Source organism: Oncorhynchus gorbuscha, linkage group LG10, assembly GCF_021184085.1.
Source record: "Oncorhynchus gorbuscha isolate QuinsamMale2020 ecotype Even-year linkage group LG10, OgorEven_v1.0, whole genome shotgun sequence".
NCBI classification, from domain to species: domain Eukaryota; kingdom Metazoa; phylum Chordata; class Actinopteri; order Salmoniformes; family Salmonidae; genus Oncorhynchus; species Oncorhynchus gorbuscha.
The window spans coordinates 44,938,907-44,962,726 of NC_060182.1; the positions used below are offsets into that span (position 1 = coordinate 44,938,907).

General features: G+C 42.7%; 1 protein-coding gene across 2 annotated transcripts in view; it reads right to left on the reverse strand.

The window, feature by feature from the left end:
* Positions 1 to 1,401: 1,401 nt before the first annotated feature.
* The window catches only part of LOC124045183 (multiple epidermal growth factor-like domains protein 6), a 181,720-nt gene continuing 159,301 nt past the window's right edge, over positions 1,402 to 23,820 (reverse strand). For both annotated transcript variants that reach the window (XM_046364436.1, XM_046364435.1), the window contains 12 exons: positions 15,178 to 15,306; positions 11,343 to 11,471; positions 10,988 to 11,116; positions 10,465 to 10,596; positions 10,116 to 10,244; positions 9,882 to 10,010; positions 9,643 to 9,771; positions 9,152 to 9,280; positions 8,713 to 8,841; positions 8,427 to 8,555; positions 8,050 to 8,178; positions 1,402 to 2,022 (listed from right to left, as the gene is read on the reverse strand). In XM_046364436.1, coding sequence (XP_046220392.1) covers positions 1,949 to 2,022; positions 8,050 to 8,178; positions 8,427 to 8,555; positions 8,713 to 8,841; positions 9,152 to 9,280; positions 9,643 to 9,771; positions 9,882 to 10,010; positions 10,116 to 10,244; positions 10,465 to 10,596; positions 10,988 to 11,116; positions 11,343 to 11,471; positions 15,178 to 15,306 — 1,496 coding nt within the window. In that variant the 3' untranslated portion in view covers positions 1,402 to 1,948. The remainder of the gene's footprint in view (positions 2,023 to 8,049; positions 8,179 to 8,426; positions 8,556 to 8,712; positions 8,842 to 9,151; positions 9,281 to 9,642; positions 9,772 to 9,881; positions 10,011 to 10,115; positions 10,245 to 10,464; positions 10,597 to 10,987; positions 11,117 to 11,342; positions 11,472 to 15,177; positions 15,307 to 23,820) is intronic.

A 23,820-nucleotide genomic window follows, 5' to 3' on the forward strand; every position in this document is an offset into this window, starting at 1 on the left:
CTCCCTCGATCTGGGGATCCACGCAAGATCTCACCCCGTGGGGTCAAAATGATGACAAGAACGGTGAGCAAAAATCCCAGAACCACAAAGGGGGACCTAGGGAATGACCTGCAGAGAGCTGGGACCAAATTAACAAAGCCTACCATCAGTAACACACTACGCCGTCAGGGACTCAAATCCTGCAGTGCCAGACGTGTCCCCCTGCTTAAGCCAGTACATGTCCAGGCCCGTCTGCAGTTTGCTAGAGAGCATTTGGATGATCCAGAAGAAGATTGGGAAATGGCATATGCTCAGATGAAACCAAAATATAAATTTTTGGTAAAAACTCAACTCGTCTTGTTTGGAGGACAAAGAATGCTGAGTTGCATCCAAAGAACACCATACCTACTGTGAAGCATGGGGGTGGAAACATCATGCTTTGGGGCTGTTTTTCTGCAAAGGGACCAGGACGACTGATCCGTGTAAAGGAAAGAATGAATGGGGGCCATGTATTGTGAGATTTTGAGTGAAAACCTCCTTCCATCAGCAAGGGCATTGAAGATGAAACGTGGCTGGGTCTTTCAGCATGACAATGATCCCAAACACACCGCCCGGGCAACGGAGGAGTGGCTTCGTAAGAAACATTTCAAGGTCCTGGAGTGGCCTAGCCAGTCTCCAGATCTCAACCCCATATAAAATCTTTGGAGGGAATTGAAAGTCTGTGTTGCCCAGCAACAGCCCCAAAACATCACTGCTCTAGAGGAGATCTGCATGGAGGAATGGGCCAAAATACCAGCAACAGTGTGTGAAAACTTTGTGAAGACTTACAGAAAATGTTTGACCTCTGTCATTGCCAACAAAGGGTATATAACAAGTATTGAGATAAACATTTGTTATTGACCAAATACCTATTTTCCACCATCATTTGCAAATAAATTCATTAAAAATCCTACAATGTGATTTTCTGGATTTTTTTTCTTCTCATATTGTCTGTCGTAGTTGAAGTGTACCTATGATGAAAATTACAGGCCTCTCATCTTTTTAAGTGGGAGAACTTGCACAATTGGTGGCTGATTAAATACTTTTTTGCCCCACTGTACATGTAAAAGAAGGTGTATAGACTAAGGCATATTGACCTGTGAGCAAGTCATCCTCACCATTCCAGGTTTCCCAAATAATGTAGAGCATTTCATTCAGATGAAAATTATCCTGAATGGTTTCTGATTTATAAATCAACTGTGCCATAAGAGTCTGTATAGTGCATTGGTGGCTGTAAATATACAAATCAAATGGACCATGCGTGTGAGTAGCCTATTGTTTTTGGAGAAGCCAGTAAGGATGACTACAACTACTTTAGAAGATGCTATGAGCGTAAAGCAAATCTCCTCAATGTTCAAAGAAATACCGACTTCCAATGCAGTATGACCATATCGTGAGTATACTTACAACACGATTGAATTGTAGACATGAACACATTTACATACACACAACATACATGCAATGTACACACAAATACACAACTGTTAAGCATGGTACATGATATTCAACAACTGTATTTTACAGTAAATAATTCTGTAAACCTCGCATGACTTTATCCTTTTTGGCATTTGACCCAGAAATATCCTCTTATCCAGGGCAGGCAAAAACAATTATCCCAGCCTGTTAACTCTGGAGCACATTTAAGAGTTCACCCTGTAAGATGGAGTATAGGACAGTCATCCCCGTGATGTCAAGGGTAGTGTGTTATCTGAACTCCACAAAGTCTGCGATTAGACAACGCTGCAAAATGGCACCTCCAGTTCAGAAGTCCCTTTAGTTCACCAAGGCCCTGCCATAGCACTCCCTTCTCTGTACAAAACAGTATGTTGTTGTTTTGAGAGCGCTTCAGTTCAGTTTTGACCTCTGTGATCTCTAGAAGTGACCAGTAGGCCGCAGTTGTATGAGGCTGGGGGTCAGTCAGTAGGGGGTGCTATACTGGGACAGTGTGTGAGTGACTCTTTTCTTGATTTCTGTTGCCCAGCTGTGGAGACGTGAGGGACCCTCCTGCAGACGAGAAGACAGAGAGAGAAGAGAGAGCACTCTTAGCTTTAGACTGAATTCCTATAAAACAGCTTTCACTATCTGTTTTGTTTTGTTTTTGTTTCTATTTAGCCTCTATTACATCTCGCATGTTTTATTGCTTTATTGTAAAGTGTGTTGGAAGTTTGCTTAGATATTATCTTAAATGTCTCTTAAATGTCTCTTTACATGTTATTGTGTTTGTATAGCACTTGAACCAGGGGGATATTTCTCCTAGTTCTCCTCCATATTTCTCCATGCTCTATAGCATGATGTACTACTGTACTCATAATGCACTGCTCCGTCCGTCCCAGCCATAGAGATCCTATTAAATTACCAGAGGGGCTATATCATAAACCCTCAAAGTTCCAGAATGGGGTGAAAATGGCAGCCCTATTGGTCTGGAAAAAAATCCAAACCAGTCTAATGGGAAGGAACGGCAGTAGAGACATAATTGTGATTTCACTTATGCAGGAAAATACAATTGTGATATAGAATTATTGTCAACCCAAAATATTGTAATATAAATACAGTTTAAACGGGTTTCATACAATTATACTGTATGCAAACAGACCATAAATGTCTCAGTTTTTGTTTTCTTGGAAAGCTGCCAGTGCTATTATATGATGCAATATCAGTACTTGTTGCATTTACAACTTGTCTAAGTCCTATCATTTACATTTTGCATTTGAGTAATTTAGCAGACACTCTTATTCAGAGCAAATTACAATTAGCGGATTCATCTCAAGATACAACATATATAAGTATGTGGACACCCCTTCAAATTAGTGGATTTGGCTATTTCAGCTACACCCGTTGTTGACAGGTATATAAAATCGAGCACACGGCCATGCAATCTCCATGGCCAAACGCTGGCAGTAGATTGGCCTTACTGAAGAGCTCAGTGACTTTCAACGTGGCACTGTCATAGGATGCCACTTTTCCAACAAGTCAGCTCGTAAAATTTCTGCCCTGGTCAACTGTAAGTACTGTTATTGTGAAGTGGAAACAACTAGGCACAACAACAAACCAGCCGTGAAGCGTTTGGCCACACAAGCTCACAGAACGGGACTGCAGAGTGCTGAAGTGTGCAGCGTGTTAAAATAATCTGTCCTCGGTTGCAACACTCACTACCTAGTTCCAAACTGCCTCTGGAAGCAACGTCAGCACAAGATCTGTTCCTTCGGGAGCTTCATGAAATGGGTTTTCATGGCCGAGCAGCCGCACACAAGCCTAAGATCACCATGAGCAATGCCAAGTGTCCACTGGAGTGGTGTAAATCTCGCTGCCATTGGACTCTGGAGCAGTGGAAACGCATTCTTTGGAATGATGAATCAGGCTACACCATCTGGCAGTCCGACAGACGAATCTGGGTTTGGTGGATGCCAGGAGAACGCTACCTGCCCCAATGTAGTGCCAACTGTAAAGTTTGGTGGAGGAGGAATAGTGGTTTGGGGCTGTTTTCATGGTTTAGGCTCCTTAGTTCCAGTGAGGGGAAACCTTAATGCTACAGCATACAATGACATTCTAGATGATTCTGTGCTTCCAACTCTGTGGCAACAGTTTGGGGAAGGCCTTTCGTGTTTCAGCTTGTGCGCAAAGCGAGGTCCATACAGAAATGGTTTGTCGAGATTGGTGTGGAAGAACTTGACTGGCATGCACAGAGCTCTGACCTCAACCCCAGCTTTGGGATGAATTGGAACGACGACTGCGAGCCAGGCCTAATCACCCACCATCAGTGTCCGACCTCACTAATGCTTTTGAGGCTGAATGGAAGCAAGTCCCCGCAGCAATGTTCCAACATCTAGTGGAATGTCTTCCCAGAAGACTGGAGGCTGTTGTAGCAGCAAAGGTGGGACCAACTCCATATGAATGCCAATGATTTTGGAATGAGATGTTCGACGAACAAGTGTCCACATACCCTTGTGTAGTGCAGCTAGGTGGGACAACCACATATCACAGGCATAGTAAGTACTGTGGCAAAGAAGGGGATCGAGTGATAAATGGCAGATATGTGAGAGCAGAACTAATAAACGGGCTCTGCCCTCTCACTAAAATGGCCACCCCGATCAGAACTACAGATCACAAAATGGTCGACTGCCAAAACTACAATTCCCAGAAGCAAGGGAAACGCTCCGAAGGTGGGGCCAACCCACAGATAAGGGGTCAGGACAAACCAGGAAGAGAGAGTAGAGGGGCTGGAAGGATCTGTGAACCATAAAGAAAGAGACGATATATATATCGGTAGGATTTACCGTGTATGAGCTGGACTGTTTGGACCTGTTGGCGTTTGGACCTGGACCTACCGAGAATCCGAATAGTGTACCAAACCCTGCTATCCTTGACTTTGCCTGTGGCCTGGGTGGACCAAGATGGAGAAACAAACACACAGGTACTGTCATGTTCGAAAGAACTCTCATTCTGGGGTGATTTTAGTGTCGGTTTCCCGCTTAATTTGTGACAAAATCTCCTAATCTTGAAGAGGTTTGTCACAGTACGCTTTTCCTCAATAAAGTAGCTATCAGCCGAGTCAGAGCTAGAAAGGGGGAGGTCAAGTGCTGGGTCAAGAACTTTTCTTGCGTGTATATGTGAGGAGGGGTAGGGGTTTGAGGTGAGGGGGATTATTTAAGATACTATTTGAAGAGGTAGGGTTTCAGGTGCTTTGGAAAGATGAGCAGTGACTTTGCTGTCCTAGCTTCAGGGGGAAGCTGGTTCCACCATTGGGGTGCCAGGACAGAGAAGATCTTGGATTGGGCTGAGCGGGAGCTACCCTCCCTTAGGGGTGGGTGGACCAAGAGACCAGAGGTGGCAGAATGGAGTGCTCGGGTTGGGGTGTAGGGTTTGACCATAGCCTGAAGGCAGAGAGGGGCAGTTCCTCTTGCTGCTCCACAGGCAAGTACCATGGTCTTGTAGTGAATGCAAGTCTCGACTGGAAGCCAGTGGTGTCTGGAGGAGCCTGGATTAGGACCTGGGCCACTTCCTGTGTGAAGTAGAGTCTGACAATATGGATGTTGTAGAGCATGAACTCGCAGGAGCGAGTCACTGCTTTGATGTTTGCAGAGAATGACAGGGTGTTGTCCAGAGTCACGCCAAGGTTCTTTGCACTCTGGGAGGGAGTTGCCAACCATGATGGAGAAGTCTCTGAGCGTACAGGGGATGAAAAGGGAGGAAAAGCAGCTGCTCCTTATCGATGTTGAGCTTGTGGTGGTGGGCCAGCGTCCGAGCAGAGATATTTGCCAGGCATGCAGACATGTGTGTCACCACCTGGGTGTCAGAAGAACCAAACCCTGGGGGACACCAGTAGTGAGAGTACGTGGTGCAGACACAGATTCTCTCCACATTGCCTGATAGAAGCGGCCTGCCAGGTAGGATGCAACCCAAGAGTGCAGAACCTGAGATGCCCAGCCCTGAGAGGGTTGACAGGAGGATCTGATGGTTCCCTGTGTCGAAGGCAGTGGATAGATCTAGGAGGATGAGAACACAGAGAAGAGCCGTCTCACTTGAGTGACCTGTCTTGAAGCCTGACTGGTTAGGGTCAGGAAGATCATTCTGAGAGAGATAACGAGAGAGTTGATCAGTGACACAAGCTCAAGTGTTTTGGAAGAAAAGAAAGGTCTATAGTTTTTGACGTCAGATGAGTCTTGAAGAGGGGAGCGAATCAGGTCATTTTGAAATCAGAGGGGTCGCAGTTAGTGGTCAGGGATGATTTGATGAGGGAAGTGAGCAATGGGAGAAGGTCTCCAGAGATGGACTGGAGAAGGGAGGAGGGGAAGGGGTCGACCGGGCATGTTTTCGGGCAGCCAGACCTCATTAGTTGCAGGATTTCATCTGGACAGAGAGGGGAGAAAAAGGCCTAGGGTAGTTCTGTGTGACTGGGACCAGTGGACCCAGTAGGTTGAGTGAATGAGGAGTGGATGTTCTTTTCAAAGTGGTTGACAACGTCGTCCACAGTCAGGGAGGAGGGAGGGGATGGAGGATTAAGGAGGGAGGAGAAGGTGGAAAATAGTTTCCTTAGGTTAGAGGCAGAAACTTGGCATTTTTATTGATAGAAAGTGGCTTTAGCAGCAGATACAGAGGAAGAGAAGGTGGAGAGGAGGGAGTGAAAAGATGATAGGTCCGCTGGAAGTTTAGTTTTTCTCAATTTTTGCTTAGCTGCCTGCAGCCTTGTTCTGTAAGCTTGCAAGGAGTCACTCAGCCACAGAGCACGATGGGAGGGCCTAGCTGGCAGGGAAGAAAAGAAGGGACAGTGCGAGTCAGAGGATAGAGAAAGGCGCATGACCATCTGGGTAGGAGCTGAGTGGCTAGGGTTGGAGGAAAGGGAGAGAGAAAATGAAACAAAGTAGTGATCAGAGACCTAGAGGGGGGTTGCAGTGAGATTATTAGGCAAACTGGCTCTAGTAAAGATGAAGTCAAGCATATTGCCTGCCCTGTGAGTTGGAAGGGTTTGGGAAAGGATGAGGTAAAGCATATTGCCTGCCTTGTGAGTTGGATGGGTTTGGGAAAGGATGAGGTAAATCATATTGCCTGCCTTGTGAGTTGGAAGGGTTTGGGAAAGGATGAGGTAAAGCATATTGCCTGCCTTGTGAGTTGGAAGGGTTTGGGAAAGGATGAGGTAAAGGTAAAGCATATTGCCTGCCTTGTGAGTTGGAAGGGTTTGGGAAAGGATGAGGTAAAGCATATTGTCTGCCTTGTGAGTTGGAAGGGTTTGGGAAAGGATGAGGTAAAGCATATTGTCTGCCTTGTGAGTTGGAAGGGTTTGGGAAAGGATGAGGTAAAGGTAAAGCATATTGTCTGCCTTGTGAATTGGAAGGGTTTGGGAAAGGATGAGGTAAAGCATATTGTCTGCCTTGTCAGTTGGAAGGGTTTGGGAAAGGATGAGGTAAAGGTAAAGCATATTGTCTGCCTTGTGAGTTGGAAGGGTTTGGGAAAGGATGAGGTAAAGGTAAAGCATATTGTCTGCCTTGTGAATTGGAAGGGTTTGGGAAAGGATAAGGTAAAGCATATTGTCTGCCTTGTGAGTTGGAAGGGTTTGGGAAAGGGTGGGGTCAAAAGAGACAGGGAGGGGAAAGAAAGAGTTCGAAAGAAATGAAGTCGCCAAGTACGAAGAGCAGTGAGCCATCATCAGGAAATGAGCTTATCAATGTGTCACGCTCATTGAGGAAATCTGTAAGGGCACCTAGTGGGTGATAGATGAAAACAATGTTACGCTTCAGTTGACTAGTGACAGTGACAGCATGGAATTCAAATGAGGAAATGGACAGGTTAGAGAGGGAGAAAAGAGAAAATCTCCAGTTAGGAGAAATGAGTTGCCCTGTGCCACGACAATGATGACCAGATGCTCTTGGACTATGACAGAAGATACAGTCAGATGAGGAGAGAGCAGCTGGAGTAGCAGTGCTCTCTGGGGTGATCCATGTCTCCATCAGGACCAAAAAGTCAAGGGACTAAAGAGCAGCATAGGCAGAGATGAACTTGTCGTTCTTGACCGCAGATCGGCAGTTCCAAACGCTGCGTCTGTAAAGCCTACAGGTAGAGGAGTGAACTGGAAAGAAAACACATACCTAGTTGCCAAAGCTACAAAATAGCAAAAATGTGATAATCATAAAATAACTAGGTAAGATACTAAAGTGAGAGAGTGGTGTGGAGCCTTCCTCTCTTTCCTGCCTATCATCAACTGAATTCAGCCAGTGTATGGCTGTTGATTGGCTGCATTGTTTGAATGGAATGTTGGCTTATTGGCAGTTCGTTAGAAACATTTATGGAATCATTCCTCTAAAACTGTCTGTCTAGATAGCTAACATACGGTGCAGATAAATGATTCAAATTCATTATTTTACTCTATCTTATCATAGCACTGTCAAACCATGGTTGACTAACTACATGGCTGACCTTTATCCAAAATGGTCAGCCATTTACCAAAATAAAAAGGTTAATGTTAATGTCCATTCCAGTATTCTAATTCCTCATTCTATGGTCCATGCTCTGTCCCTTCTTCCTTATCAATACACTTACCTTCCTGACAGGTGGGTCCTATCCAGCCATGTAGACAGGTGCAGCGGCCGTTCCGTGGGTCACACCACCCCCCATTCCTGCACTCACAGCTCTCAGAACAGTCCGGGCCGTAGCGGTTCACTGGACAATCTGGACAAAGCCCAGACAGGGAAACAGGAATTGTGAGAACACTTTTAGATTATGGTGCGGTTTGGCATATAGGGGTGAATCCTTACTTTGACTTAAGTCTAACTGCATTGATGTTAGTGGGAGACTAAGTGAAAATTGGACTTGCAGTAAGTGGATGTTAGGATTCGCCACATAGTCGTTTGAGAAAACAGATGTTGATGAACCATACTACTTAGATAGTTGTTTGCTTCTTCTTATTTATCTACTACCTGTGTCGCAATGCGTGCCCATCTTCCCTGGGGGGCACAGACAACGGCCGGTCATGGGGTCACATGGGGTGTCCCCTTCGCAGTCACATGACTGGATGCAGCCCACCCCGAAACGACGCTGCTCACACTCTGTGACAGGGAACGAGAGGGAGGGGAGCACATGACACAGGAGACAACATCTTAGCTGCAATTATGACTGGGGCATGTAACAGACACACTTTATCAGCAGTTACAACCACATTATTAAGCAATTGTATCTACTAAATCTCAACTTAATCCTTCTCACCTTTCTCACAGCGGTATCCATGGTAACCAGGAGGGCAGAGACAGTGCCCTGTGCTGGGGTCACAGGGGGCGTGGCCTCGACACTTACACTGGAACTGACAGCGGTGGCCATGGAAACCAGCAGGGCAGGCTAGACAGAACATAGAGCAGGAAATTAGGATAGTAAAACATTAGAACCTCAGAAAGAGCATTCAAAAAACGCCTTGAATAGCTTTCTTACATCGTTTCCCACTCTCCTAACCGAACCCTTAACCTAAACTCTGATATTAACTGTTTTATCTACATTCAAATCAAATTGTATTGGTCACACACACATATTTCAGCGGGTGTAGCGAAATACATTGATTCATTGATTTCTTCAAACTGAGTTATTTCACATGATCAATTTGATGATTCATTGATCCACTCAAAGCAGCAGTAACTGAATGGCCCTGACTTACCGTGTTCACACAGGTGACCGTAGTATCCCGGGTCACACCGGCACTCTCCCGTCACTCTATCGCACGTCCCATTGTTATTACAATCACACCGCAGTTTGCAGTTGGCTCCGTAACTCCCCAAGGGGCACTCTGAATGACAGAGCAACAGAAACACACACCATATAATGGGTACGCAATGGAATTGTGTCATGGGCTCATCATGATATCAGGGGCACTTAAATGGAGTCTTCACATCAATTCACAACACAATGAGGAGAATGGAATATGTGAGCTGTTGACCATGGTTGTCACGACCTGGGTTCAAATAATATTTGAAATCATTTCAAACAATGTGTCTGTGCTTGATTGAGGTTGTCTGTTGCAATCTAATCTATAGAATTGACACAACAGTGAAAACCATGCCCACCTGGCACTCCAGGCAGGCTAAAGCAAATGTTCAAAGTAGTATAAAGATTTGGAATAGTATTTATAGCCAGGTCTGGTCAGTTCACCTCTGTCACAGCTGGGTCCGGTCCAGCCTAGTCCGCAGGTGCAGCCTCCAGAGACTGGGTCACACATACCACTGTTACGGCAGTTACAGAGCTGGCCACAGTCCACCCCATACCAACCCTGGGCACAACCTGAGAAACACACGCAGGCACAAACACACACAAACACCATAGATTGTCAATAAAACATGACTGGATGGATTATTACATATCAACTGTGTGTGTTCCAGTGTGTGTATTACCCTGTCCGCAGTCTTCTCCCCGCTGGCCGACCTTGCACACACACCTGCCCGTCTCTGGGTCACTCCTTGCCCCCTTCCCACACAAAGCCACCTTGGCACAGTCCTGCCCATAACGCCCTGATGGGCAAGCTGGTAGAACCAGAGGAAAAGAGTAGGGAAAGAGAGGAGACCATACAAAACGTTACTTTGTAGTGTTGTGTTATAGGATGAAAAATGGCACAAGCTGGCACTCACTGATGTTGCAGTCTGCTCCGATGTAGCCAGACAGGCACTGGCAGGTGCCTGTGGTGGTCTGGCACACACCAGCATTCCTACATTGGCACAGCCGCTCGCAGTTTGGGCCGTACCGTCCTTTGTCACACTCTGTCAAGCCAAACACACACAGGATTTAGCTGTGTTTAAACATCAATGTTTTTTCTAATGTGGTGAGGTCAAAGAGTGTTTACTGATCAGGTCACATTGTGGAAATCTCCTGGGCCTACCTATGGCTATAGTAACTTCAACTTTCAACAGTGGAATTCCTTTGTGACATTGGTTCAGGAAGTGTGTGTCTGTGCGTTAATGTGTGTGATGGGGTGCTTGCCTTGATTACAGTTGTAACCATGGTAACCGGGGGTGCAGTAGCAGAGGCCGGTGTCAGGGTGGCATAGCTGGTTGGTGCCAGGGCACTGGCACACCTGGTTACAGTTCAGCCCATATGTGCCAGGCTGGCATACTGGCAGAGAAACACATAACACACGTGGACTCCCATACAATATCCTGATATATGCACCTTTTCAGTAGGCTACACGAAAAAGGTGTGCCTACATGTTGGATAGTAGTAATAAGGAAACTGTACGTAGATTTACTATCGTTTCATTCAGAAACCACAATACATTTACTGCATATCTACCTCAGGTCCTTTTTTCTAATACTTCAGAAACATATCCTTCCTTCCTTGGGGTTATCACAGATCTGAAATGGTTGGATTGGTGAAAGTATCACAAAGATTCTTATAGACCGGTGCTAACCTCAAGGAACCAAGGACGGGAGGAAGCATTCTGTGTTACTCTACTCTCCTATCCCTCGGGCTTCCAGGCTAGACTAGTCTGTTCCAAGTCACTCACTCTGCTCACAGCCGTTGCCAGTGTATCCAGGAGGACAGCCACACTCGCCGGAAACGTGGTTGCAGGAAGTGCCGTGGGGACAGTTACAACGTAGCACACAGTCCTTCCCATAGGAGCCAGGTAGACAGGCTGTGGGGAATGTGGAAATCACATACATGCAGTTAAGTCAATGCGTGCGGTCTGCTGCTTATACTTTACAGTATGTACAGGCCCTTGTGATAAATAGGTTCAATACAGTTATAGTAGCCTCAGAGTGGGAGAGCTGATGTAGGATCAGGTCTCCCCATGTTCATGTAATCTCATTCATTATGATCTAAAAGGCTAATCTGATCCTAGGTCAACAATCTGACCTTACCTCTGTCACATAGAGGTCCCCTCCAGCCAGGGACACACACACACACTCCGCTGACGTGGTCACACACGGGCCCATGTTTACATCGACACGGCTCCTCACACCCTGGGCCAAACAGGCCAGCCTCACATGCTGTGTAGGGCACAAGCGCACAAAAAAAACATGAACACTTTTAACTGCTGTCATCAAAGTGCTTCTTCTCGTCTGCACTGCGGCTTCTCGTATTCAACCGCTTGACAGAGCGCTTCCCCCTTGGATTGGAGCTAATAACCTTCTGTAGGTTACACCACAAAAAAAACATGATTTATTAATTACGCTGTTATGATTTAAGCATACAGAAACACATCCACTGTTCTGATTACTGTCTTTTATCGATAAATAGAAATGAGAACAGAAGGCAACATCATAAAGATATTAGACTTGCAAAACAAAGTGCCTGTCAGCTTTCAAATAGGCTAACACAATTTCAAAATCAACAGAGCAAGAAACGGACAAATTTAACCTTAAACCATTCAAAGAAATCTATAAACTATGCTCTCTTCTAATAAACAAATAGATGTGCTATCTAGCCTATTTAACACTCACAATGTTTAAGCTATAAATTAAGAAATGATATCTCTCAAACACATTGTAAAAAGCAAAGACATGCGACTGTATAGCACTCACAAAGTTTAAGCCAGGGTTTCCCAAATGATGGCCCGCGGGCCGAATTTGGCACACGGGTGATTTTATTTGGACCCCCAAGTTTTCTGAGCAAATAATTATTTTTTATTTTTGTTGGACATAAAAGACTATAAAAACCCCCAGCAAATCAGATTTTCATTTTGGAAATCTTTTCCAAAATATTCCCATGCATAACAGTGAGTATATTTAAAAAAAATACTGTATTTGTTTTTTTTTCAAGTGAAGCGGCAGAGATGGTGGCAGGTTCCCGGTTGGGTGGAGTTAAGTAAATTTTTGGACATTCCATTGGTCCTTGAGCAAAACCCCATCCAATCCAGGAGCATGCTGCTTGCAAATCGTGTCCACTCAGAGGGATGTTACCACCAAGAAAGGAAAAGGTCTACATCTCCAGTGTTGTTGTGTGCCAACTGCTGATTTTTGGACATCTCAGGATAAGCCCAGCTGAAGAATAACACTATACTACAAAATGCTTTATATATGTGACTTGTTTGTACAGTTTCCCCTGTGTTAATCATAAATGCATAGTCACTTTAACTATACATTCATGTACATACTACCTCAATTGGTCCGACCAACCAGTGCTCCCACACATTGGCTAACCGGGCTATCTGCATTGTGTCCCACCCACCACCCGTCAACCCCTCTTTTACGCTACTGCTACTCTCTGTTCATCATATATGGATAGTCACTTTAACCGTATCTACATGTACATACTACCTCAATCAGCCTGACTAACTGGTGTCTGTATGTAGCCTCGCTACTTTTATAGCATCGCTGCTGTATATAGCCTGTATTTTTAATGTTGTTTTTATTTCTTTACCTACCTATTGTTCACCTAATACCTTTTTGCACTATTGGTTAGAGCCTGTAAGTAAGCATTTCACTGTAAGGTCTACCTACACCTGTTGTATTCGGCGCAGTGATTTGATCTGTCTCACAGTTTCTTTACCAACTGTCACAATAAATATAAATATAGGGGGTGGGGGAGGGAAATATGTTAACAGAGTGTCATTTATAATACTTTTCTCACTTTGTACGTTAGGTTTCTGTCTGTAAAGGGGGCCAAGAAGAAGGTGTGCAGGGGAGAACTGTACCAGAGCATCAAGTCTCTGACCATCGGGCTCAAAGCCAGCTTCTTCTCCCAAGCCAAAAGACTGTTCGACAGCTGAACCCCGGGCTGACTACTACACGCTACCACACACTTAGCATTAATCATATTCTGTAAACACTGGAATTACTATAGTGTAACAGACCACTGCAATAGTCATGTTACCTTAACTCCTGTACATGCTCATCATTTGAACTATGCTGCTACTAATGCACTGTGTTGTATTTGATCATATTACCCCACTCACTATGCGTGTGAATAAACATGGACTTTTTTGATCTTATTCTATTTTATTAGAATGTTTTTTTAGTGTTTAAAAAAATTATTTGTATTATTACTATATTTTATATTTACTGTCACTTATTTGATTGTTCACTTTTGTCACTATTACATTGTGTGAGAAGCCTGCCAGTTCTATATGACCAATACAATTTCATTAAATTTATTTGTTGTCGCCTGTGTACCCAGATCCTGAAATCATTTTGCCCACACATAATCATTTAAAGTACTTTTCCAAAAATATGTTTTCATGCTTTTGCATGACATCCAATATATAGAAAATATAATCATAATCTGTGATGGGGAGCAGGAATGTCTCTGGCTTGACACGGAGTTAAGAGGCTTGCCCCAAGGGGCAGCTGTGGTGTGACTAAAAACATCCTGTCGTGGGCCCTCTATCTGTTTAGCTGACAGGCAGATCTGCTGTCACACCGCAGAGCCATTACTCTGTCCACCAAGTGCTCTTTGGTGGGAATATCACATCTGGCAATATCTGAGAAAGTAGTTGGCTAGGTTTTTAAGTCAACTTTGGCTGATAGTTAGCTGTGTAATTGATATCTAACCATACATTTTATGTACAGGTTTATGAACTCTGTGAATGGCCAGCGTAAGTGTCCTTCCCTCAATAATAAGAGCTGATGAATAAAATATAGACCTACAGAAAGCGGAGACAGTTTTCTCTTCAACAGTAGCAAAATTGATTTGCTTGAAACAATGTTTTTCCCACGATTGCATTTTGAAATGTTGTGCAACCAGAAAGCATTTTTCTCTCCCACTACTCGAGCACACAAAGGAGAGAGAGTGGAAGTGAACTGTCAATAGGCTACAAAGCAGCAAGAAGTGGAGTCTAGACAACTCTCTGATTGACCAGTGGGCCATGTAGAAATGTTTTGGAAGCCTCTTATTCATTCAACCAGTCTGAATAAAAAAGAAGCTGTCCACCCTTGATGGGTGATTAGCAGGACAATGGAATCTTGTGGAGATGAGAACATGTGACAAGTATTGAGGGTGCTCTAAACAACTGAAATTCTGACTAAATGTGTTGTTCTGACTAAATGTTTTTAAGAATGTAACTGTAATCCAGGTTGATTACAGTTATTCTTAAAAACATCTGATTTCATCTAAAATTTGATCAGGGTTGGGTTGTAAGAGATTACATATAAATCAGGATTACATAATCTGATGAGGAGTAAGAGAGATCGGACCAATTTGCAGCGTGGTAATTGTCCATTTTAATAAGTCAAACTGAACACTACCACATACAAAATAACAAAGTGAAACAAACTAAACGGTCCCGTGTGGTACAAACACGAACACGGAAAATAATCACCCCACCACTCAAAAGTGAAACCGGCTACCTAAATATTGTTCTCAATCAGGGACAACGATAAACAGCTGCCTCTGATTGAGAACCATACCAGGCCAAACACAGAAATCCCAAAACATAGAAAAAGGAACATAGACAACCCACCCAACTCACGCCCTGACCATACTAAAACAAAGACATAGTAAAAGAACAAAGGTCAGAACGTGACAGTAACTGTAATCCGAGTAGACATTTTTTTTAAAGTAATCCAGTTACTTAATTTCTGTCATCCAGATTTATACATAATCTGTTACAACCCAACCCTGATCACACATTTAAATACACATGCAACAACATTGACAAGACATAGTAAAACACACACATACACACTCGGTAAATCAGGTCAGAGTACAAGAAAGTACAGGTCTTAGGGCAACATGGTTAAGATTCTTGTTCCTTACCTGTCTGACAGTGCTGTCCTACCCAGCCTGGGCCACAGCTGCACTCTCCACTGTGACGGTCACACACACCACTGTTCAGACACGCACAGGGCTGAGCACAGTCCGCTCCAAACCAGCCATGGGCACACTCTGGGGACAGAATCAGAATCACCTTTATTCACCAAGCACATTTACACATACTCAAAATGTCACTTTGTGATATGGTACTGCTAGTGATAGACAACATTTAGAGACAGACTACAGACAGGAGTTTACACAGAGTTAACATACATTATATACATTATATACAAATAGGTAGAGTGAACTAGAGAAAGAGAGACAGGAAGACAAGAAGGACTCATAAAAAAGTCAGTGTTTTCTCTGCTACTGCACAGCTGTTGCCTTGTCACTTTATCCCTACCTATATGTACATATCTATTACCTCGTGCCACAGCACATCAACTCGGTACAATGTATCTAACCAAGTTATCATTACTCATTGTGTATTTATTCCTCATGTTGTTATATTTCTATATTTTTCTGCATTGTTGGGAAGTAAGCATTTCGTTGTTAGCTAATACCTGTTGTTTAAGAAGAGTGACAAATAACATTTGATTTGATTTGAGAGCAAGAGGGAGGAAGAGAGAGGAGGAAGGGAGGCGAGCTAAAGAGGAGGAGAGAAAGATAGGTAGGGGAGAGAGGAATGGTAAAACGACAGAGAGAATGGGACACATAGCACGGGGAAAGAGAGAGAAAGGTGATCCAGTTGATTGTCTAAATAGATCGTTCAGAGTCGTTGACATAAATGCTCAGATTATATGAGCTGTGAAATGACCTGCGATGCATCACATCTACCACAACCTTTCCTTGTGTGTGTGTAAGCCCCACAGCACTCATTGCAGACGTTGTTCGAAATGTACTCATACACACAGGGGAGACCAGGAGGTTGAACTCTGACTTCTATTTAGAACTTATTGTATATAGAGACTTTCATACCATGTAACAAGCTCCAGACAGCACATAAAACGGGCAGATCAGTGTTTGTAGTTCTAAAGTAGAAGGAGAAATCAGAGGTTCCCTGAGTTGTGCTTGGCTCACAAGACATCAGGAATAACATCTGGCACAAATCAGACTGGATGTAATGGTGAGCAACCTAACGGAACAACTAACAAATGAATGACCATTTATTACAATGTATTTTTATACTGAACAAAAATATAAATGCAGCATGCAACAATTTTAAAGATTGTACTGAGTTACAGTTCTTAAAAGGAAATCATTCAGTTTAAATAAATTCATTAGACCCTAATCTATGCATTTCACATGACTGGGCAGGGGTGCAGCCATGGGTGGGCCTGGAAGGGCATAGGTGGGAGAGCCAGGGGAGCCAGGCCCAGCCAATCAGAATGATATTTTCCCCTCAAAAGGGCTTTATTAGAGACAGAAATACTACTCATCATCCCTACTCAGACAATCCCGCAAGTGAAGAAGCTGGATGTGGAGGTCCTGGGCTGGCGTGGTTACACGTGGTCTGCGGTTGTGAGGCCTGTTGGATTTACTGCCAAATTCTCTAAAACAACATTGGAGGCGGCTTATGGTAGATAAATGAATACTAAATGATCTAGCAACAGCTCTGTTGGACATTTCTGCAGTCATCATGCCAATTGCACACTCCCTCAAAACTTGAGACATCTGTGGCATTGTGTTGTGTGACAAAACTGCATATTTTAGAGTGTCCTTTTATTGTCCCCAGGACAAGGTGCACCTGTGCAATGATCATGCTATTTAATCAGCTTCTTGATATGCTACACCTGTCAGGGGGATGGATTACCTTGGCAAAGGAGAAATGCTCACTAACAGGGATGTAAATATTTGTGCACACAATTTGAGAGATATAAGGTTTCTGTGGTATAGAACATTTCTGGGATCTTTTATTTCAGCTCATTAAACATGGGACCAACACTTTACATGTTGCATTTGTATTTTTGTTCAGGAAAGTTAATTATACAGTTATTTCTGTACAGTAAAATCAAGTTTGACCAATAGTTATGTTCCTTTTCTACTGTAGTATACGGCAGACTTTTCGAGCCAAATTCCTGTTTTGTAGACTTAACTGTCGAAGAGTTGATATATTTCTGTGTGGTGAAGAGTGGTTTAGAGTTACACTGCCTTCAGAAAGTATTCATACCCCTTGACTTTTCCACATTTTGCTTCGTTACAGCCTAAATTTAAAATGTGTTCAATTGAGATTTGTTATCACTGGTCTACACACAATACTCCATAATGTAAAAGTGGAATAATGTTTTTTAAAATGCTTACAATAAGTATTCAATAAGTATTCAACCTCTTGTTATGGCAAGCCTAAATAAGTTCATGAGTAAAAATGTCCTTAACAAGTCACATAATAAGTTGCATGGACTCACTCTGTGTGCAATGATAGTGTTTAACATGATTTTTGAATGACAACCTCATCTCTGTATCCCTCACATAAAATGATCTATATTACCTATTGGTAAAATGGGTTAAAAAAAGCACACATTGAATATCCCTTTGAGCATGGTGAAGTTATTAATTACACTTTGGATGGTGTATCAATACACACAGTCACTACAAAGATACAGGTGTCCTTCCTAACTCAGTTTCCGGAGTTGAAGGAAACCACTCAGGTATTTCACGAGGCAAAAGGGGATTCTAAAGCAGTTAGAGTTTAATGGCTGTGATAGCAGAAAACCGAGAATGGATCAGCAACATTGTTCTAAGGACCGGTGCCGGGGATGAGAAGCAGGTATGGGGAGTTGAACATTTAATGCGGAACAGGACAGGAACAGCGTCAGTACACGGGTATACAAAGACATATGAACATTAATTAAAGAAACAGGGAACAGAACGGGGAACCAGACAGATATAGGGAAGGTAATGACAGAGGTGATTTAATCCAGTTGAGTCCAATAATCGCTGATGTGCGTGATGGGGGAAGGCAGGTGTGCGTAATGATGATGGCAGGAGTGGGCAATGCTGGGGAGCCTGGCACCCTTGAGCGCCAGGGGGGAAGAGCGGGAGCAGGCGTGATGATTGTAGTTACTCCACAATACTAACCAAATTGACAGTGAAAAGCAGAAAGCCTGGGCAGAAGAAAGATATTCCAAAACATGCATCCAGTTTGCAACAAGGCACTAACTTAATACTGTGTTATGCTTGAGGAAAATCCAATACAACACACTTCTGAGTACCACTCTCCATATTTTCAAGCATAGTGATGGCTACATCATGTTATGGGTATATTTGTAATTGTTAAGGACTGGGAAGTTTTTCAGGATAAAAAATTTACCGAAATGGAGCTAAGCACAAGCAAAATCCTAGAGGAAACCCTGGTTTAGTCTACTTTCCACCAGACACTGGGAGATTAATTCATTAAGGCCACATCTACACTGGAGTTGCTTACCAAGAAAACAGTGAATGTTCCTAAGTGGCAGAGTTACAGTTTTGACTTAAATTTACTTGAAAATCAATGACAAGACGTGAAAATGGTTGTCTAGCAATGATCAACAACCACTTTGACAAAGATTTGAATATTTTTTTATACCCAAATATATCTGCCTGTAGCTCAGGACCTGAAGCAAGGATAGGCATATACTTGATACCATTTGAAAGGAAACACTTTGAAGTTTGTGGAAATGTCAAATTAATGTAGGAGAATATAATAGATTAGATCTAGAAAAAGATAATACAAACAAAAAAAGTGTTTTCTATTATTATTATTTTTGTTCAATCATTTTTGAAATGCAAGAGAAAGGCCATACTATAATATTGCATTTTAGGCGCAAAGTTTCAGATTGATCCAATGAAGCATTGCAATATTGGACAAAAGTCTGCCCAAATGTGCCGAACTGGTCAATTGATATTATTTCAAGTACATAACTATAGAGAACATACAAAAATTATATGATAATACAAAATTTAAGTTTACACACTCCGAGGAATGTCATAGATGATGTATCATTAGCTTATACACAAACTTTCACACATCTAGATGGCCGGTCAGGGTGGGTGTGGAGCCAGAGACAGCAGGGGTTCAAACTGTAGAACCCAGTTCCTACATTTGAATATTGATAAGGAAATGTGTTTTAATAAATGATTAGAATATTACATAAGATGTGAATCATTAGATCATTATAATGCATGTATGTGAGAGTAGTTTGATTATTATGATACTGTACTGTGTAATAATATATCCTGGAGTGTAGTTCTTTGTCAGAATAATATAATAATAATAATATATGCAAAGTTTTGGGAACAATGTGTCTAGTATTTTGATAACAGACTGTCTGTCTGAGCCAGATTCGGGGCCTTGGCTGGGACACTGAAAACGTCCTAGTCCCAGGTCTCTCCTTATCTTAGGGGAGGGCAGGAAGATGCTATTCTCACGGACTCCCCTAGTCTTGGTTTGTGTGGAAGTATGTGTGTCACTATAAATTGAAGATCCTTGTACTGTGCACGTCAGAACGTTCCGTGAATAAACCTTTTTGACTATTTAGCTGGGCCTCGTCAATTTCATTCGACCAGGATCTTACAAATTCTGGTTTGCAGACTGAGAGTAATATAATTAAATTGGGTGATGTACCTGGAGAACATAATTCTCTTAACAAATATAAAAATGGATTTTATCAAACAAAACTATGATACATTCTATCTCTGTTGACCCCCAGGATGACAAATCAGAGGAAGAATACTGAATGTAAGTACATTATTTACCTTCCGAGGTGAATGAATCAAACCAGTTACCGTGATAAACAGTTTTTGTTGTGCACTTTCCTCAAACAATAGCATGGTATTTTTTCACTGTAATAGCTACTGTAAATTGGACAGTGTAGTTAGATTAACACGTATTTAAGCTTTCTGCCCATATAAGACATGTCTATGTCCTGGAAAGTTTGCTGTTACTTACAGTATCATGCTAATCACATTAGTGCACGTTAGCTCAACCGTCCCGGTATAGGGACACCAATCCCGTAGAAGTTCAAATTAAGGCGTCAGCATGCTTCAGTTTGTCTGGCACCTAGCCGAACCGAATGAGTGTGCTCGCATACTCCCTTAAAAGGCCTTCGCAATAGTACTGTTTGTCCATTTTGAGACACCGTAGCCAGTATACGCTTCCTCAAAATAATCAGGATAAATCTAAAATAACTAAAGACATCTGTCATTTTGACGTTTTTAGTCGCAGAATTATTTTACATCTAACGAAGATGTTTGGGGCACTATTCCTCAATGAATAAAAAAAATGAACATGAGTTGTCTCTCGTTGAATGACAACAAAGACTTTATTGAAGAATCTGTACTGTTGACCAATCACTGACGAAGGAGCGTAGACTTCGGCTTGCCTCTAGAAACAATGTTGTGCGCCCAAACAGCCGAAAGCGTCCCAAAATGCACGCACTCCTCCAAACTGTTTTGGCTGGGAAGCTTGAGGAGGCCTTTACCCAGAATGACTCACAGCTGTAATCGCTGTGAAAGCTGCATCTGTAAAGTATTGACTTGGGTGTGAATACTTATGTAAATGAGATATTTCTATATTTCATTCTCAATAAATCCGCAAAAATGGTCTAAAAACATGTTATGACTTTGTCATTATGGGGTATTGTGTGTAGATGGGCGAGAGGAAAAAAAATATTTAAATGTGGAATAAGTCAAGGGGTATGAATACTTTCTGAAGGCACTGTACCTGTCCACCTGAGCCCCCCCCCCCCCCCCTTTCCCTGCATTGCCCTGTTCCTCTCTCCAAGAACACAGAGTACCCTAGCACAGTTAATTCAGTAGCCTAAAAAATGCCAGGGAAGAAGTGCATCAACTCTGGATGTCAGACACAGAAGCAAACTCTTTTGCGCTTCCTGAAAAAAGGTCCTGAGCATCTGCAAAGGTGGTTGTAATTTGTTCAGAGGGATATGTCTGGCCTTTCCAATAATAGCCGCCTTTGTCATGCTCAATTCACCAAAGAAAGCTTTGCTAATGCAGGGTGGGCAATGCACAAAACTCTTAGGCTGAGGGAAGAGGCTGTACCATATCCTGACCATGGCTCATTGGAAAATGTACAGGTAATATAGCTAATATTTTGGGGATTGGGGGATATTGAGCGGAGTTTCATTCATTCATTCAACACTGGCAATGTTATCTGGAACATGTTATGATATTTAGTATTACTGTAGGCCTATTTCTCACATGATATGGAACTGTTACATTTATTTTTAAACAAAATGCTCAATAGATATTGGATGTGAAAGTGAGGTCCAAACGCCAGACCACTCAACTGAAGTGAATGCAGAGTATATGCAAATCTTGATGTGCCATTTTGGCCCATTCCATGTGAATTATTCAATAACTTTTGTATTTGTGTTACACTGTTGTTTTTTTGCTATGTTTGAGGAGCTAGAACTAGAATGCAACTATTGCATTAGTGTCCAGTTTTAAAATTCTTTCTTCCATCAACCGATATCAGCTTGTTGTGTACATAGGCTGTCCCTCATGCCCAATGACCTAATCAGCATAGCATGAGAGCACAACAATAGTCAATCCCTTTTAATCCTACTACCTCTTTAATCAACATTCATTCATTTTATGTTTGGTCTTTATTTAAGGACGGCGAGGACAAACCCAGCTTGCTGCTTTCCTTTCACGCAGAGCCCAGACCTATAGCGTCAATGTGTCCTGGTTGTGACAGTGGAGCCCTGTGTGAAGGCCTACAGCAGGACCCAGAGATGGCATCAGTAAATCTGGAAGAATTGCAATCCAAGACTGGAACTGGATGTCGTCAACAAAGATGAAGAAATGGACAAGTCCCCGTGTCACAAAACCAGACGCCGGGAGGACAAGATCATTTATTCAGGTGCCTTGTAGAGGAAGATGTTTGACGTATTGTCCCTTTCAGAAAGAAATGAATCATCTGATCATTGTGACCAATTTGGAAAATATGTAGCTTCTCTCTTGAAAATGTTGAGTGTCGAAAGAAGATGTCACGCACAAGAGGAAATGTTGAGATTGTTATATTGGTACACGTCTGAGCAATACACTGAAAACAACCTCTGTAGTCAAAAACTGGGGCTGAATGTCAACATTAAAGATGAAGAGGAAAGTGAGAAGATAGGAGGATTGGATCATGGTAAGAACCAGTTTTATCTAGAGCAGTTTGGCTTCCTCCAGATATCACCTGTCATTGTGTGAGCTGGTAACCTATTTCCTGTCACAGACTTGTGATTTGACATCAACTTTCTCGAAGCCAATACTTGTTTTATTCACTGCATGGCAGTCGGTAGTTTACATTTATTACCATATCGGGATGGGAAGAAATGACAACGTATGTTTTTTTCTGATCGCTCTCTTTTGCCTCCCCCAATAACCCGCTTCCCTTGTCATGTAAAGCCCACTTACAGTAAATGCACTTGTATATCACACCAACTGACTTGCTATTCAGATGTCATTCACACAGGAGAGAGATATCTTCAGGTCCAGGATCCAGAGGTGGCATCAGAGAAGCTGGAAGACTGCAGTCAAACACTGGGCTTGAATGTCATCATTAAAGGATGAAGGTGATGAAGAGGAGGAGAAAGGGAAGAGTGATAATTTAGTTTCTCATGGTAAGAACACACATGAGGGAGTACACAAGTATTATCTTGCCATTCAATGAGTGAGGTACATTTATCTCATGCTACTCGTACGATGTGCGATAGATGCAACTGTTTGAATCATTTAGGAATGAAATAAGTTGATTTTTTGCCACGTGTTTCAGCTGCTCTTTCTTCTGTTGTTATTCACACAGAAGAGCCACTTAACTCCTCTGACAAAGTGGAGGCGGCTTCTCCATCCAAAGAGCAACACACAGCAGCTCACAGCGCTAAGAGGTCTCACTGCATTTGCTGTGAGAGTTTCCAGTTCCCATGGCATCTTGAGGACACTTGAAAATGCATAGTGGAGAGAAGCCTTACTCCTGCTCTGATTGTGGAGGTAGATTTGCTAGACAATATCATTTAAGAGTACACCAACAAATACACACTGGCTTTACTCCTGCTCAGTTTATGGGAAGTGCTTCACAACTTCCATTAATCTGTTCTCTCATCAGAGGGTGCACACTGGAGTGAAGCCTCCCCACTGCTCTGAGTGTGGAAAGAGCTTCTCTCAATTGGGTTCGTTAATTATCACAAGCTAACATACACAGCAGATAATCCTTACCACTGCTCTGATTGTGGAAATAGATTTGCTAGACAAGTTCATTTAAAAGTACACCAGTGAAAAAAAATACTGGAGAGAAGCCTTACCACTGCTCTGACCATGGCGCGAGATTCTCTCAATTGGCTAAGTTAAAAAAATCACAGGCATCGAATTCACACAGGACAGACACCTAAGGCTTCAACGGCTCATATTTATAACAGTTCATCAGAGAGTGTATACAGGAGAGACTCCTTACCACTGCTCAGAGTGCAGGAAGAGTTTCTCTAATCCTAAAAATGTAAAAAGTTCACTAACAAATACACACTGGTAAAAAGCCTTACCGTTGCTCTAAATGAGGCAATTTGTGAAACATCTAGTGCATATTAAGACATTATATAAGCCATCCTGCTGTAGGCCACTAGTCACCCAAGTCATAGATTGTTCTCTCTGCTACCACACGACAAGGGG